At 38.7% G+C, this 14,371-nt stretch overlaps 1 protein-coding gene across 1 annotated transcript in view; it reads right to left on the bottom strand.

Annotated features, from left to right (window-relative positions):
• Window positions 1–588: 588 nt before the first annotated feature.
• Window positions 589–14,371, bottom strand: part of TESPA1 (thymocyte expressed, positive selection associated 1) — a 33,014-nt gene continuing 19,231 nt past the window's right edge. Inside the window, exon 10 of the mRNA XM_007467773.1 lies at window positions 589–794. Coding sequence (XP_007467835.1) covers window positions 589–794 — 206 coding nt within the window. The remainder of the gene's footprint in view (window positions 795–14,371) is intronic.

Raw genomic sequence — 14,371 nt, 5'->3', positions numbered from 1 at the left:
AAAAAAAGCCAAGGTTTAAAAACATATTTTTATTTGTATTGTTTTCTGCCAGCAGAAAATACTGTGAATTTTTTGCAATGGGCAAGAGGAGGGACTCTGAATCCCGCTCATCTCTTTTCCTATGAATATCCAAAATTTAGGACACAGGGAGAAAATGGTTTTAGTGGGGAGGCTCCAAGTGTATCTCCTTGGATGAGGCCTCAAGAAGAAAAACAGGACACCGGTATGGTGGAAGACTTCCTGGAATTTAACTGGGAGCACAGAGGGATGAATAGAGGCTCAGAGGGAATCCGACTGTAGGCTGCACCAAGGTTTCAGGGCCTGAAAGTGGGATTTGTGCTTCCTCATTTAGCTTGAGCCCTTTGAGAGTATTCCAGTAGCAACCCTTGTTCCTCAAATTTGATCATCCTTAAATCTTCTAACTGTCCTAGGCAGTGTCAAAGCTTGAGAGATAGTTAAGTATTTGTCCAGGTTATCACTGTCCCTATCATGTAGATCATGCATTCTAATACCCACAGAGTAGAAAAACCAAAGAGAAATGAAGTGACTGCCTAAGGTCTGTCTCTGTGCATGCTGTTCATGATAGCATCAGGATGGAGATTCCAAGTCTCTTACTCTGGTCTTCTGTCCGGTGTACCATGCTGCTTTTCTCCTGCTGAGATTAGGAGTTTGTAGGGCCAGAGAGCAGGAGCTGGATATTGGAGGCCATACAGCCTCCTGCAAGAGGAGGTGGGAGTTAGGCTCTTCTATGAAGCCGCTGCTATCAGAGCACATGCTGTGGTGGTGGTAAAAGCCTGCAATGGGAATTTAAAAGAAACACATCATGCATTTTTTTAAAAATTGGAGTATAGTTGATTTACAATGTTGTGTTAGTTTCAGGTGTACAGCAAAGTGATTCAGTTATACATACAAATATTCTTTTTCATTATAGGTTATTACAAGATATTGAATACAATTCCCTGTGCCATACAATAAGACCTTGTTGTTTATCTGTTTTATATATAGTAGTGTGTATCTGTTAATCCCAAACTCCCAATTTATCTCTCCCCTCTCCCACTATCCCCTTTGGTAACCATAAGTTCGCTTTCTATGTCTGTGAGTTTGTTTCTATTTTGTAAATAAGTTCATTTGTATCATTTTTTAAGTTTCCACATATAAGCGATATCATATATTTGTCTTTGTCTGACTTACTTCACTTAGTATGGTAATCTCTAGGTCCATCCATGTTGCTGCAAATTGCATTATTTCATTCTTTTTTATGGCTGAGTAATATTTCATTGTGTATATATACCATATCTTCTTTATCCATTCATCTGTCTGTGGACATTTAGGTTGCTTTCATGTCTTGGATATCATAAATAGTGCTGCTATGAACACTGGTGTGCATGTATCTTTTTGAATTAGAGTTTTCACTGTATATATGCCGAGGAGTGGGATTGCTGGATCATATGGTAACACTATTTTTAGTTTTTAAAAGAACCTACATACTGTTCTCCATAGTGCCTGCACCAATTTACATTCCCACCGACAGTGTAGGAGGGTTCCCTTTTCTCCACATCCTCTCCAGCATCTATGGTTTATGGGTTTTTTAATGATGGTCATTCCGACTGGTGTGAGGTGATACCTCATTGTAGTTTTGATTTGCATTTCTCTGATAATTAGTGATGTTGAGCATCTTTTCATGCACCTGTTGCCCACTTGTATGTCTTCTTTGGAGAAATGTCTATTTAGGTCTACGGCTCTTTTTTTTTTTAATTTATTTATTTTTTTTGCGGTACGCGGGCCTCTCAATGCTGTGGCCTCTCCCGTTGCAGAGCACAGGCTCCGGACGCGCAGGCTCAGCGGCCATGGCTCACGGGCCCAGCCTTTCCGTGGCACGCGGGATCCTCCCGGACCGGGGCATGAACCCGCAACCCCCGCATCGGCAGGCGGACTCTCAACAACTGCGCCACCAGGGAAGCCCCGGCTCAGTTTTTGATTGGGTTGTTTGTCACATCATGCATCTTTGAGACAACTTTGTGTACTGGATTGGTAGAAACTTTTATACCCTACCTGGGGAAATGTTTCTCACTACTATAAGTAATATTTAAAGTTATTATTAGCAGCAGCAGCAATGGGATCAAAGAGTCATGTGACTTAGGCTTTCTGTTCTTCTCACCATGAAATGAGATTCCTGAAAAAGTTCACTTCTTAATGTTTAGACTTACATAAGTATACCTATGCTTTTATTCTTATTCTTTTGTATAGACTGCTGAGCACTGCTGGAGAAAATGACAAAACTATTCCCAATCCGTGTTCTAAATCTTGAGCTGAGCCCTAATGCTATTCACCAATTCGACTATTAATACATATTTCTATTAATAAATATTATTCTTGTTCTTTCTCCATAGTGGTGATCTCAAGTCTTTATGATCCTCCTCAAATTTCCCGCCTCATGTTTTTAATGATGACCCAACAGGAAAAAGAGAGAAACCAGTAAGCATGTATTTCTTGGCCTCCTCTCCAGACAACCAAAGTAACTGTATTCACACCTGTCCTTTTTCCTTTCCTCTAAACTCAAAGGTCCTGGCTAAACCCTCCAAAAGGGCTTTGGATCTCAACTCATTCCAGCTCTCTGTTGACCTCACATCCCCATTTCCCTTCCCTCCTGAACCATGGCCTTCTCCACCCTATTGATTCTTTTCCTTCAGCAAATATACATGCTTAAAACTTCCACATCCTAGAAAACAAAACAAAACACTCCTTAGAGTCTCTTGACCCCTTTACCTACTTTGTTTGCATAATTTCCTATTCATTTTTCACATTAATATTGTAAAGCCCTGTCACACAAATAAAAATACTGTTATCAAGTTTCCTAATCATTTTCTAGTGGAAAATCCAAAGGTATAGTTGCATTGTCTTTCCTAGTGGATATTTTATGACATATGTTACTGAACACTACACCTTCCTTCTTGAAGCAGTATTTTGCCTTTTTAAACTTATACTTTAAAATATTGGCCTTCCAACTTGTTGCTTCTACTGTATTTTGTTCTTAATAAAAGGGCATTAATATTCACTTAGTTACCTAAGATGAAACCTGCAAATTTCTCTGTGTTCCTTTATTTTTCTCATCCCTTCCCTCTCCCACAAACACAAATATGGTTGGTCTTAGGCTTGGCCATTGTACATATTAAATATCTCAAAATCTCATTCTTCATCCTCTCTATTCCCAGCACTCTTGTCTTATTTCTGGTCATTACATTTCTCCTCAATCTTTTGTGGTAGACTCTGAGATGATTTTCCTTACTCCACTGGCTCCCTATTTAATCCATCTCCCATACCTCTGCTAGAATGATCTTTCTAAAAGATAAATCTAATCATGTCACTTCCTTCATGAATTTTTTAGTTTCCTATCTTCCTAGACTAAATCAAAACTCTGAAAATAACACAGAAGACTTTGTTTCAGAATCTGATTTCTATTTATCTTTCCTATTCTTAATTTTGATCCTCTCCCACATACTTCCTTTCGACCACTAGGCAGAAGGTGTAGCTTCTGAAGATACAGTATTAAGACATTCCATTCCTCTTTGCCTTTGAACATGTTTTCTCTCTGCCTAGGATATCAATGTCTTCTTTCTTCTTCTATCTCCCCCCGTAACTTTCCCCTGTTCAACCTTTACTCGTCTGTCCAGATTCACCTGGACATGTCATCCTCTGGGAAGTTCATTTTTCGATGTCCGTATGGCATTTGATGAAATTAAATCAAAGTGATTGTGGATTTTCCTATCATGTCTTTCACTAAACTATGAGCTCCAAGTGGCCTGTGAGTGTTCCTGCTTAACCTGCATAACACTCATCTTGCCAGTGAGTTTATAAGAAGGCAAGCAAAATTCAGTGTTGACAAAGGTAGTGAGGTTATTGGTGCTTAGCTCAAAGGGTTAGGGCACAAGTTAATGAGGGTCAGATTCAAGTAAAGGTAGTGAGGCTTGCTCTGATCCACACTCCGGGCACTGATGAAAAGAACACTGGTTTGGAGTCAGAAGACCTAAGTTCTAGTTCTGATTCTGATATTAACTAACTAATTACATCATCTTGCTAAGTAATTTTCCTGCTCTGAGCCTTATTAAGCATAAAACGGTTTTTGCTCTCTATGTGATTATAAGGTTTATGTGAGACAATATCTCCAAAAAGGTTATATAATCACTAAAGGCCATTCACATGGAGGGCTAGGTGAGATAGTGTGGATGGAGCCAGGGCCTCTGCTCTGCACATCTCCAGGAGCAATGCTTACACTACAGTCTATGTGAATGTTGACACATGAAGCCCTGTGGCGTGACTGCCTTGGATACAGCCTTGGTAATCCATTGGAATATTTGAAATGTATAACTCTGAAAATGAACATTATGTTATGCATATAGAAATTACTCTTCTGCCTTCCACAGTTCCAAAGAAGAATGAGGCAGTACAGATAAAGGGAAAGCAAAGGAAGAGAAACGAAGATGCAAAGAAGTGTGATGGCAAATACAAATTCAAAATAAGAAGTTAAATTTCCTTGTTGAGAAATAGGCTTTGCCTCCACCCCCCTTTTCTTAAAGCATATGGTTCTTTTGTGTGTGGGGAGGGGTGATGAGAACTCTTAAGATTTACTTTCTTAGCAACTTTCAAATTTGCAATACATTATTATTGACTACTGTATCCAGGCTATATACTATATCCCCATAGCTTATTTATTTTATAACTGAAAGTTTGTACCTCTTGATCCCCGTAACCCATTTCACTTACCCTCCAACACTTTACCCCTCTGGCAACCCCCATCTGTTCTCTGTATAATGAGTTTTGTTTTGTTTGTTTTGTTTTTAGATTCCACATAGAAGTGCAATCATATGGTATTTGGCTTCTCTGTCAGACTGATTTCCTTTAGCATAATACTCTTTTTTTTAATGTTTTTATTGGAGTATAATAGCTTTACAATGGTGTGTTAGTTTCTGCTCTATAGCACAGTGACATATGCCTATATCTCCATATCTCTTCCCTCTTGCGTCTCCCTCCCTCCCACTCTCCCTATCCTACCCTTCTAGCTGGTCACAAAGCACCGAGCTGATCTCCCTGTGCTATGCGGCTGCTTCCCACTAGCTGTCTATTTTACGTTTGGTAGTGTATATATGTCCATGCCACTCTCTCACTTTGTCACAGCTTACCCTTCCCCCTTCCCGTGTCCTCAAGTCCATTCTCTAGTACGTCTGCGTCTTTATACTCTTCAGGTCCATGTATGTTGTTGAAAATGGTAAGATTTCTTTTTTTAATGGCTGAGTAGTATTCCACTGTATACATATACCACCTCTTCTTTATCCATTTATCCATTGATGGACACACGTTGTTTCCATATCTTGGCTATTGTAAATAGTGCTGCAATGAACACAAGGGTGCACGTATCTTTTCAAATTAGTGTTTTCATTTTATTTGGATAAACACTCAGAAAAGCATTTACTGGTAGTTCTAATTTTAATTTTTTGAAGAACCACCATACTGTGTTCCATAGCAGCTGCACCAATTTACACTCCCATCAGCAGTTCATGAGGGTTCTCTTTTTTCCACATCCTTGCCAACACTTGATATTTGTTGTCTTTTTTACCATTTTGACAGGTGTGAGGTGAGATCACATTGTGGTTTTGACTTGCATTAGTGATGCTGAGCATCTTTTCATGTGCCTATTGACCTGATCTGTATGTCTTCCTTGGAAAAACGTCTATTCAGATCCTGCCTATTTTTTAAATAGATTGTTTGTTTTTCTTATTAATTGAGTTATATGAGTTCTTACATACTTTGGATATTAACCGCTTATTGGGTATATGATTTGAAAATATCTTCTCCCATTCAGTTGGTTGCCTTTTTATTTTGTTGATGGTTTCCTTCACTGTGCAGAAGCTTTTCAGTTTGATATAGTCCTATGTGTTTACTTTTGCTTTGTTTCCATTGTTTCTGGAGTCAGAGCCAAAAAAAAAATATTGCTAAGATCAATGTTAAGGAGCCTACTCCCTATGCTTTTTTTTCCTAGGATTTTTATGATTTCTGGTTTTACATTCAAGTCTTTAATCCATTTTGAGTTAATTTTTATGTATGGTGTAAGATAGTGGTCCAATTTCATACTTTTGCATGTGGTTGTCTAGTTTTCTCAACATAATTTATTGAAGAGACTCTTCTTTCTTCACTGTATCTTCTTGCCTCCTTTGTTAAAAATTGGTTAACCATATATGGGTGGGTTTATTTCTGGGCTCTCTTATCTGTTGCATCAATCTATGTGTCTGTTTTTATGCCAATGCCATATTGTTTTTATTACTATAGTTTTGTAGTATAGTTTGAAATCAGGGCGTGTGATGCCTCCGGCTTTGTTTTTCTTTCTCAAGATTTCTTTGGCTGTTCAGGATCTTTTGTGATTCCATATAAATTTTATGATTGTATATTTGATTTATGTGAAAAATACCCTTGGTATTTTCAAAGAAATTGTACTGAATCTGTATATTGCTTTGGGTAGTAAGGAAGGTTTTTTTTTTTTTGTGGTACACAGGCCTCTCACCATTGTGGCCTCTCCCGTTGCAGAGCACAGGCTCCGGACGCACAGGCTCAGCAGCCATGGCTCACAGGCCCAGCCGCTCCGCGGCATGTGGGATCTTCCCGGACCGGGGCACGAACCCGTGTCCCCTGCATCGGCAAGCGGACTCTCAACCACTGCGCCACCAGGGAAGCCCCAGTAAGGAAGTTTTAATAATATTAATTCTTCTACTCCATGAGCAAAAAATATCTTTCCATTTATTTGTGTCTTCTTCAATTCTTTCATTAATGTCTTATAGTTTTCAGTGTAGAGGTCTTTCACCTCCTAGGTTAAATTTATTCTAGGTATTTTAATTTACTTTATGATGCAGTTATAAATGGGATTGTCTCCTTAATTTCTCTTTCTGATAGCTCATTGTTAATGTTTAAAAATGCAACAGATTTTTGTATATCAATTTTGTATCCTGCACCTTTACTGAATTTGTTTATTAGTTCTCACAGTTTTTTGGAGGAGGCTTTAGGGTTTTCCATATATAAAATCATGTCATCTGCAAATAGTGACAATTTTACTTCTTTCTTTCCAATTTGGATGCCTTTTATTTCTTTTTCTTGACTAATTGCTCTGGCTAGGACTTCCAGTACTATGTTGAATGAAAGTGGTGAGTGTGGTCACCTCATCTTAAAGGAAAAGCTCCTCATCTTAAAGGAAAAGGTTTCAGCTTTTCACCATTGAGTATGATGCTGGCTGTGGGCTTGTCATATATGGCCTTTATTATGCTGAGTCATGTTCCCTCTATGCCCACTTTGTTGACAGTTTTGATATATTTAAGTTGATAGCAAGTTAAGTTTGAATGCATTCTAAAACTCTATATTTTAATGCCCCCATCCAAATTTTGTGTTTTTTATTTTTATTTATTTTTGTTTTTTAATTGAAGTATAGTGGATTTGCAATGTTGTACAAATCTCTGCTGTACAGCAAAGTGACTCAGTTTTACACATTATACATTCTTTTAAAATATACTTTTCCATTATGGTTTGTCCCAGGAAATTGGATATAGTTCCCTCTGCTATATAGTAGGACCTTGTTGTTTCACATTTTGTGTTTTTGATGTCACATTTTACATCTTTTTATTTTGTGTACCTCTTACCTAATTATTTTAGTTCTAGTTATTTTTACTGCTTTTGTATTTTAACCTTCATACTGGATTTATAAGTTATTAATCCACTACCTTTAATATATATTTACCTTTACCAGTGAGATTTTCACTTTCATATGTTCTCTTGTTAGTAATTAGTGCCCCCTTTTTTCAGCTTAATGAAGGTTCTTTAACATTTACTGCAAGCCTGGTTTAGTGGTGATGAACTCCTTTAGCTTTTGTTTGCCTGGAAAGTTCTTTATCTTCTTTTCAATTCTAAATGATTACCTTGCTGGGTAGAGTATTAACTGGTTGGAAGTTTATTTCTTTCAGCACTTTGAATATATCATATATATCATATATATCATGCCACTCCCAGCCTGCAGTTTTTGCTGAGAAATTGGCTGATAGTCTTATGGGGGTTAGCTTCTGCATAACAAGTTGTTTTTCTCTTGCTATTTTTAAGATTCTCTCTTTATCTTTAACTTTTGACACTTTAATTATAATCTTGGTGTGGCTCTCTTTGGGTTCATCTTGTGTGGAACACTCTGGGCTTCTTGGATCTAGATGTCTGTTTCCATCACCAAGTTAGGGACATTTTCAGCCATTATTTCTTCAAATATGTTTTCTTCCCCTTTCTTTCTCTCTTCCCCTTCTGGTACCCCTACAATTCAAATGTTATTCCTCTTGATGTTGCCTCATAGGTCCTTTAAGCTATTTTCACTTTTTAAATTTCTTTGTTCTTTTTGCTGCTCTGTTGGGTGAGTTCCACTGCCATGTCTTCCAGATCACTGATTCTTTCTTCTGCTTCATCTAGTGTGCTGTTGAACACTGCTAGTGTACATTTCATTTCAGTTATTGTATTCTTCAAACTTGTGATGTTTGTTTTCTACTTTCTTTTTTTTTTTTTTCTTGCGTTATGCGGGCCTCTCACTGTCGTGGCCTCTCCCATTTGCGGAGCACAGGCTCCGGACGCGCAGGCCCAACGGCCATGGCTCACGGGCCCAGCCGCTCCGCGGCATGTGGGATCCTCCCGAAATGGGGCACGAACCCGCGTCTCCTGCATCGGCAGGCGGACTCTCAAGCACTGCGCCACCAGGGAAGCCCTTCTACTTTCTTTTATTATCTATAACTTTGTTTAAAGTTCTCACTGTGTTTATCCATTCTTCTCCTGTGCTTGGTGAGCACTTTAATGACCATTACTATGAACGCTTTATCAGGTAAATTACTTGTCTCTGTTTCATTGAGGTGCTTTTGTTTCTTTTCCCTGGGTTTTTATCTTGTTCTTTCATTTGAAACATATTCTTTGACTCCTCATTTTTGCTTGACTCTCTGTGTTGTTTCTATGTGAAATAGCTATGTCTCCCAGTCTTGAAGGAATGGCCTTGTGTAGGAGATGAACCTTATCATTTAACCTTTCCCTAGCTTGTTGTCTCTCAAACATTTGTGTTTATCTAAGCAGCCTGATTTATTCTGGGTATGTCCCAGTTGTTGAGAATGTGCCAGGACCTGTGAGCGTCCTAGAGGAGGGATCTCAGTTTTGGGCTGATTGAAAGTTAGACCTTCAGGCAGCAGCTTTTAAGATATGCAAATATATACAGTCCTGTGGGACTGAAATTGTAGACTCTGCTGGCATCAAGACCAAGAACCCAGAGGTGTCCCTTTGAGAATGTTGCAAAATTCTGGGCTCCAGTTGAGTGCATGAGCACCTTTCTGGGAGGTACTGGTGAGCTGTAGTGAAGTCAAGTGAGAGTACTGGCTAATGTTCCCTGAGAACTGTAGCGTCTAGATGTGTGGTTAACTTTAACTCTACTTCTCAGGCTGACGCTCCAGGACAAGTAAATAGGCCTTTTGCATGGGAAGACTGGGGGTGTTTCAGTCTGCTGTCTGTGCAGTGCCCTGGGGCACAAGAACTATCTCTCTAATTGTTTCAGACCTGTGGAGCCCAGAAAGGCAATCCTACTGGCCATCAGAACTAGGTTGACTCAAGGAGCATTCCCTGTGTGGGCTGTGCTCACCTGGCCACTTTGGTAGATAAAGGTTTGAAACCTTTACAAACCAGAAATGTCTCTCTCAAGGATATGGAAGCCATTGCTTTGAAATGTATCAAGGATCATATAACCCCCATCTCCCAGTCTCCAGTCTAACTTAGATGCCTGGTTCCAACTGCAAAACCACGAATTGCCATAAAAACATGAGAGGTATTTATTATTCCTTTGGCTAAAGCCAATTAGCTAATATGGTTGGCCACCTCAGTTACCAGGTGAATCTAGGATGAACTATGTGTGGAAAATGGTGCTGTCAAGTCCTCTTACTTGAGGACTAGTTATTGTTTATTTTGACAACATGTATGTAATGGGTTGTATCTTCTTGGATATATAAGAGGTAAGATGCACATCATATTCTGGTTTAATACTTATTCAAAAACAAAACTTTTTTCTTTCTCTTATACCTTTCTGGAGAGGGATTCTGGGGTGGCAGAAGATTTTGTTTTTAATTATATTTCCCCCACAGACACAAAACAACCTTGGTAAGAAATGTAAATGAGGCAGAAGAATAATTATCACATTCTCATAGTCCTCTCTCTTCTCCCTTTTCTTGTCTCTCCCTATACTTCCTATCTGATAGTTCCTCTTGAGAATTTATTTTGGTATAAAAATAACTGTGCCCAGGGTCATCACCTATAAAATGGGGAACAATAAAACAACTTATATCACAGGATTAAATGATTTAATTCCCACAAAGTGCTAAGGATAGTGTATGACATGTAATAAGCACTATATATATTTGTTATTGTTAATATTATCATATGGCAAAATCTTTCATTAAGGAGCAAGTCTGTAGCTACCTGGCTCACAGAGTTTCCACCAAGTACAAACAGATAGTGTGTTGAGTTACCCACCATTTGGGATTATCTCAGACTAGTTTTCTTCTTTATCCTGTGCTCTGCACCAGCCTCCCCACCTAATCCTTCCTGACTCTTCTCCCACTGCTGCTAGCAGTGTTGACAATAAAATGAAACCTCTCACCTCTAGATATGATCACTTCACAAACAGGATATATATTATGCTGTACTACCTCAGATCTGGTAAAAGAAACAACAACAACAAAAATAAATAAATAAAAATATCCTCCTTAGCAGTGCTTCTCATACATGTGGTAAAGGTCAAATGATTTAAGTTTCAGCTACAGGGCACCAATAAAAGGGCCATGAAGTTGAAATTCTTGAGCAAGGTGCAAATTATGAGGGATGAGTGTCATTCTTTGCCAGGAACTTGGAGGAAGATTAAGACTCCTCTGGAAGAGACTAAAAGATGGAGTGGGAGGGATGAAAGCTGATAGCTGGGAACAAGATCCTCTTTTAATAGAAAATGTGCCCTTGTGCTAATTACAGAAAGGTGCTCATCTTATATTGATAAATTAGGGGAAAAAAATAAACTCCCTCTTAGAAGAAGAAGACCCTTGAGATCATGGAAGGTAAGCTCAGTAGAGCTGGGTTCCAACCCCTATTTGCCTCTTCAAGTGAGTGTCTTTGTGAAATATGAGGACCACACAACTAGACACAGCTGCTGGCTGGGTGCTGCTACCACTTTCTATCCATGCTTGCACCTCTCCTATGCTTGACAACAAGTAGTAGATTAACACCTGGGACTAGATACAGAGATCCTGGGAGATAATTACAGATCCTGGAAGGGGCAGTAGATCTGAGGAACTGTCCCACCTAGTTCTGCCTTTGATGGTGGTGAGTGAATTTCCCTATCTGTGTCTCTTATGCAGTCTTTAATCTTGCCAGAGCTGAGCTGTTTTCATAGCCACTTCCCACTCCATGTGATCTCTTAAAGGATGATAGAGGAGTGGATTGAGAGAGATGGCTTATAGCTTTGTGAGAAGATTAATAAAGAAACTCATAGAACATTGGAATGATTTGGGAACCACTGTGACCCCCTGCCTCAGCTGAAGTCTGTGTCAGTGAAGAAGAGATCTCTCATTTTTCTAGGGGAATCATAAAAGGAAAATCTATAAAATCACCTCCTCATTTACCTGAGAGGCTAAGTGCATTGAATTTCTAAAGTTACTGCGTTTCATTGAATCTGATAAAACATTGTTTGTAAGACATAATTAATTTTGTATTCCATTAGGAAGACAAGTATATGTATTTTATATATATATATACACACCCACACACAAAAGTATATTGGTCAACACTGCCAACTGTTAGACCCATTCTATTTCAGAGATATTCAAGTGCAGAAAAATGCACATCTTAGAATAAGTGAAATATAGCATCTCTAAACACAGTAACTCCTGCTGTAATGAAATCCCATCACCTAGCAGAAAATGGAGTCTAGTTACATCTAGTTACTTATTTGAAATGTTTAACTCCTAGAAACTTCCTCCCTGGCAACTCAATTCCAATCTTTCTGTATACTGACCTTTAGTCAAAGATGGGACGTTTGTGAGAGGAACTGATGTTTTGGGTATTGCATGAATTGTCTAGAAAGGTATAATCATATGGATCCTACACAGCCTGCTTTGCTGGACAAATTGGCATTTTCTTGTGCGAGGCTGACACCTGCTGGACAAGTAACACTTGAGCAAAGCTTTGTTTTGCTATTTTAGAATAAATTAAAATTTTTGGCAGGGAAACCTAGCTGTGGTGCATATACTCCATATTTGAATTTGATAAGTTTAGCAGTTAATTTCCTTTTCAAATTTTGTATGCTGTGGCTGAGTTTCAATGAGCTTTAGAATGACAGCTTACCCTCAGGGCATCTTTAATATGTAAGGATAAAGCCCTTTAATTAAATTAGTCTTTCTTAACCCTCATGGGGTGTCAGAATCACTGTCTGAGAGACTGTTTATAAAGATGGCCACAGCAACCCTCCCATTCCACATTGCCTTTTCACAGTGTGACTTTGCCACTCCTATTAAAAAAGTAAAGTCTGTTTTCCTTCCTTTTGAATCTAGGTTGGCTTTGTGCTTTGATTTCAGCAATAACATGTGGTAGAGGGGGCACTGTACAACTTAAAACATATCCTTAAAAAGAGCCATTGCAACTTCAGTTTTTGCTGAACATCCACGTAAGAAAGACAAGTTAGACTACTGAAGAATGACTCACCACATGGAGAGAGTGCCTGCCTGGCTGACAGTCAGCAGAGAGATTCAGCACCAAGGCTAGCGCCAATAGGGTGAGCCCATTTAGACCTTCTAGTCCAGCCCAGTCAACTAGCCAAAAGCAGCTGCATAAGTGAACCCAGATGAACCAAGCAGAAGAATCCCCCCCCCCGCCGCCAGTAAACCCACGAAATAGCAAGAAATAATAAATAAGTTTTCCTTTAAGTCACTACATTTGGGGTGGTTTATTATGCAAAAATAGGTAACTGCTAACACTAGGAAACTTTTAAAGAAGAATAAACAATAATGCCCAAGTCCAAACCTAAGAGATTTGTATTTAATTTTATTAGGTAGAGTCCAGGAAATAGCAATTTTTTAAAAAGCCTGTAAGATTGGGATTCACTGATCTAAATATTTTGCCCATGATTACCTTTTCTAAAATCAGTAGCAGCAGCAACAGCAACGTCATAACAGTTACTCCAGCGTGGTACATTACCTACACAAACTCTCTGTAAGGTTTCATAGGAGCAAACAAAGTTAAGTGATTTTGGCAAGATTATTGAGCTAGTAGGTCATTTGGCTCCATAACTTAAATTTTTTCAACTACATATAGTAGATTGCTGTCTTCTGACATTTACCTCTTTTGTGAGTGACTGATACATACAAGCTATATATCTGGAGATGAAAGTTATGGGTAAGAGAGAATGTAGAGTGATTAGGACCCTAAACCCACAGATAATTAGAATTAAAGGAGTTAGAATCATAAAGACCTTTGTGATTCTGGACCAGTAACAATGAAATTTTGGTGTTAAACAGAAAGCTATTGGACTAGGAAGTGCAGTAAATAGTACTAAGACGTTCAAAATGGAGGGAACCCTAAGCAAGATGATTCATTTACTTAATTCAAGAAATATTTCAATTCTTCCTATCTTGGGAAAATCATTATCTCTGATGCCATATTCTCTGTGGTCCTAGCGGATAGGCAGTTGAAGTACCAGGAGATTAATTTCTGCTTAGTTTAAATAATAAATCTTTAGTCAAAATTTTCAAAAAATAAAGGAAGGCTCTGAAAGAGTTAATACTCGAAATTCATATCTAGAGGAAAGACATTTTAGCTGCAATAACTACCTACGTGAGATTCATTGTCCTTCTTTGAGGAGAGAAGGAGAGCTACGTACATCAGACCCTAGCTGCAGAATGGAACTCAGAGCCTAAATGAACATACATGTGAGATACATTGAGGACTCTTGCCTAAGTCCTATGATTTGGGCTGATTAGAAAGTAGCTAAAAGCAGGTCCTGGGGTATAAATCTCCATGGTTGGTCTTCATCTGGTTGGTCTTCACCTGTTGCAAACTACAATGCTTCTCAAACTTCAATGTGCAAGTAAATCACCTAAGGATCTTAATAAAATTTGATCCATTAGGTTGGGGGTGGGGAAGGGCTGGGATTCCACATTTCTAACAAAATCCCAAATGATGTTAATACTGCTGACCTGCAGACTACGTTTTGAATATTAAGGTTATACAGAATGTTCCCCCCGAACAACAGTTCTCAGACTGTGATCAGCAGACCAACAGCACTGACATCACT

This window comes from Lipotes vexillifer, unplaced genomic scaffold, assembly GCF_000442215.2.
Source record: "Lipotes vexillifer unplaced genomic scaffold, Lipotes_vexillifer_v1.1 scaffold387, whole genome shotgun sequence".
Classification (NCBI taxonomy): Eukaryota; Metazoa; Chordata; class Mammalia; order Artiodactyla; family Lipotidae; genus Lipotes; species Lipotes vexillifer.
This window is presented reverse-complemented; position numbering and strand designations above follow the sequence as displayed.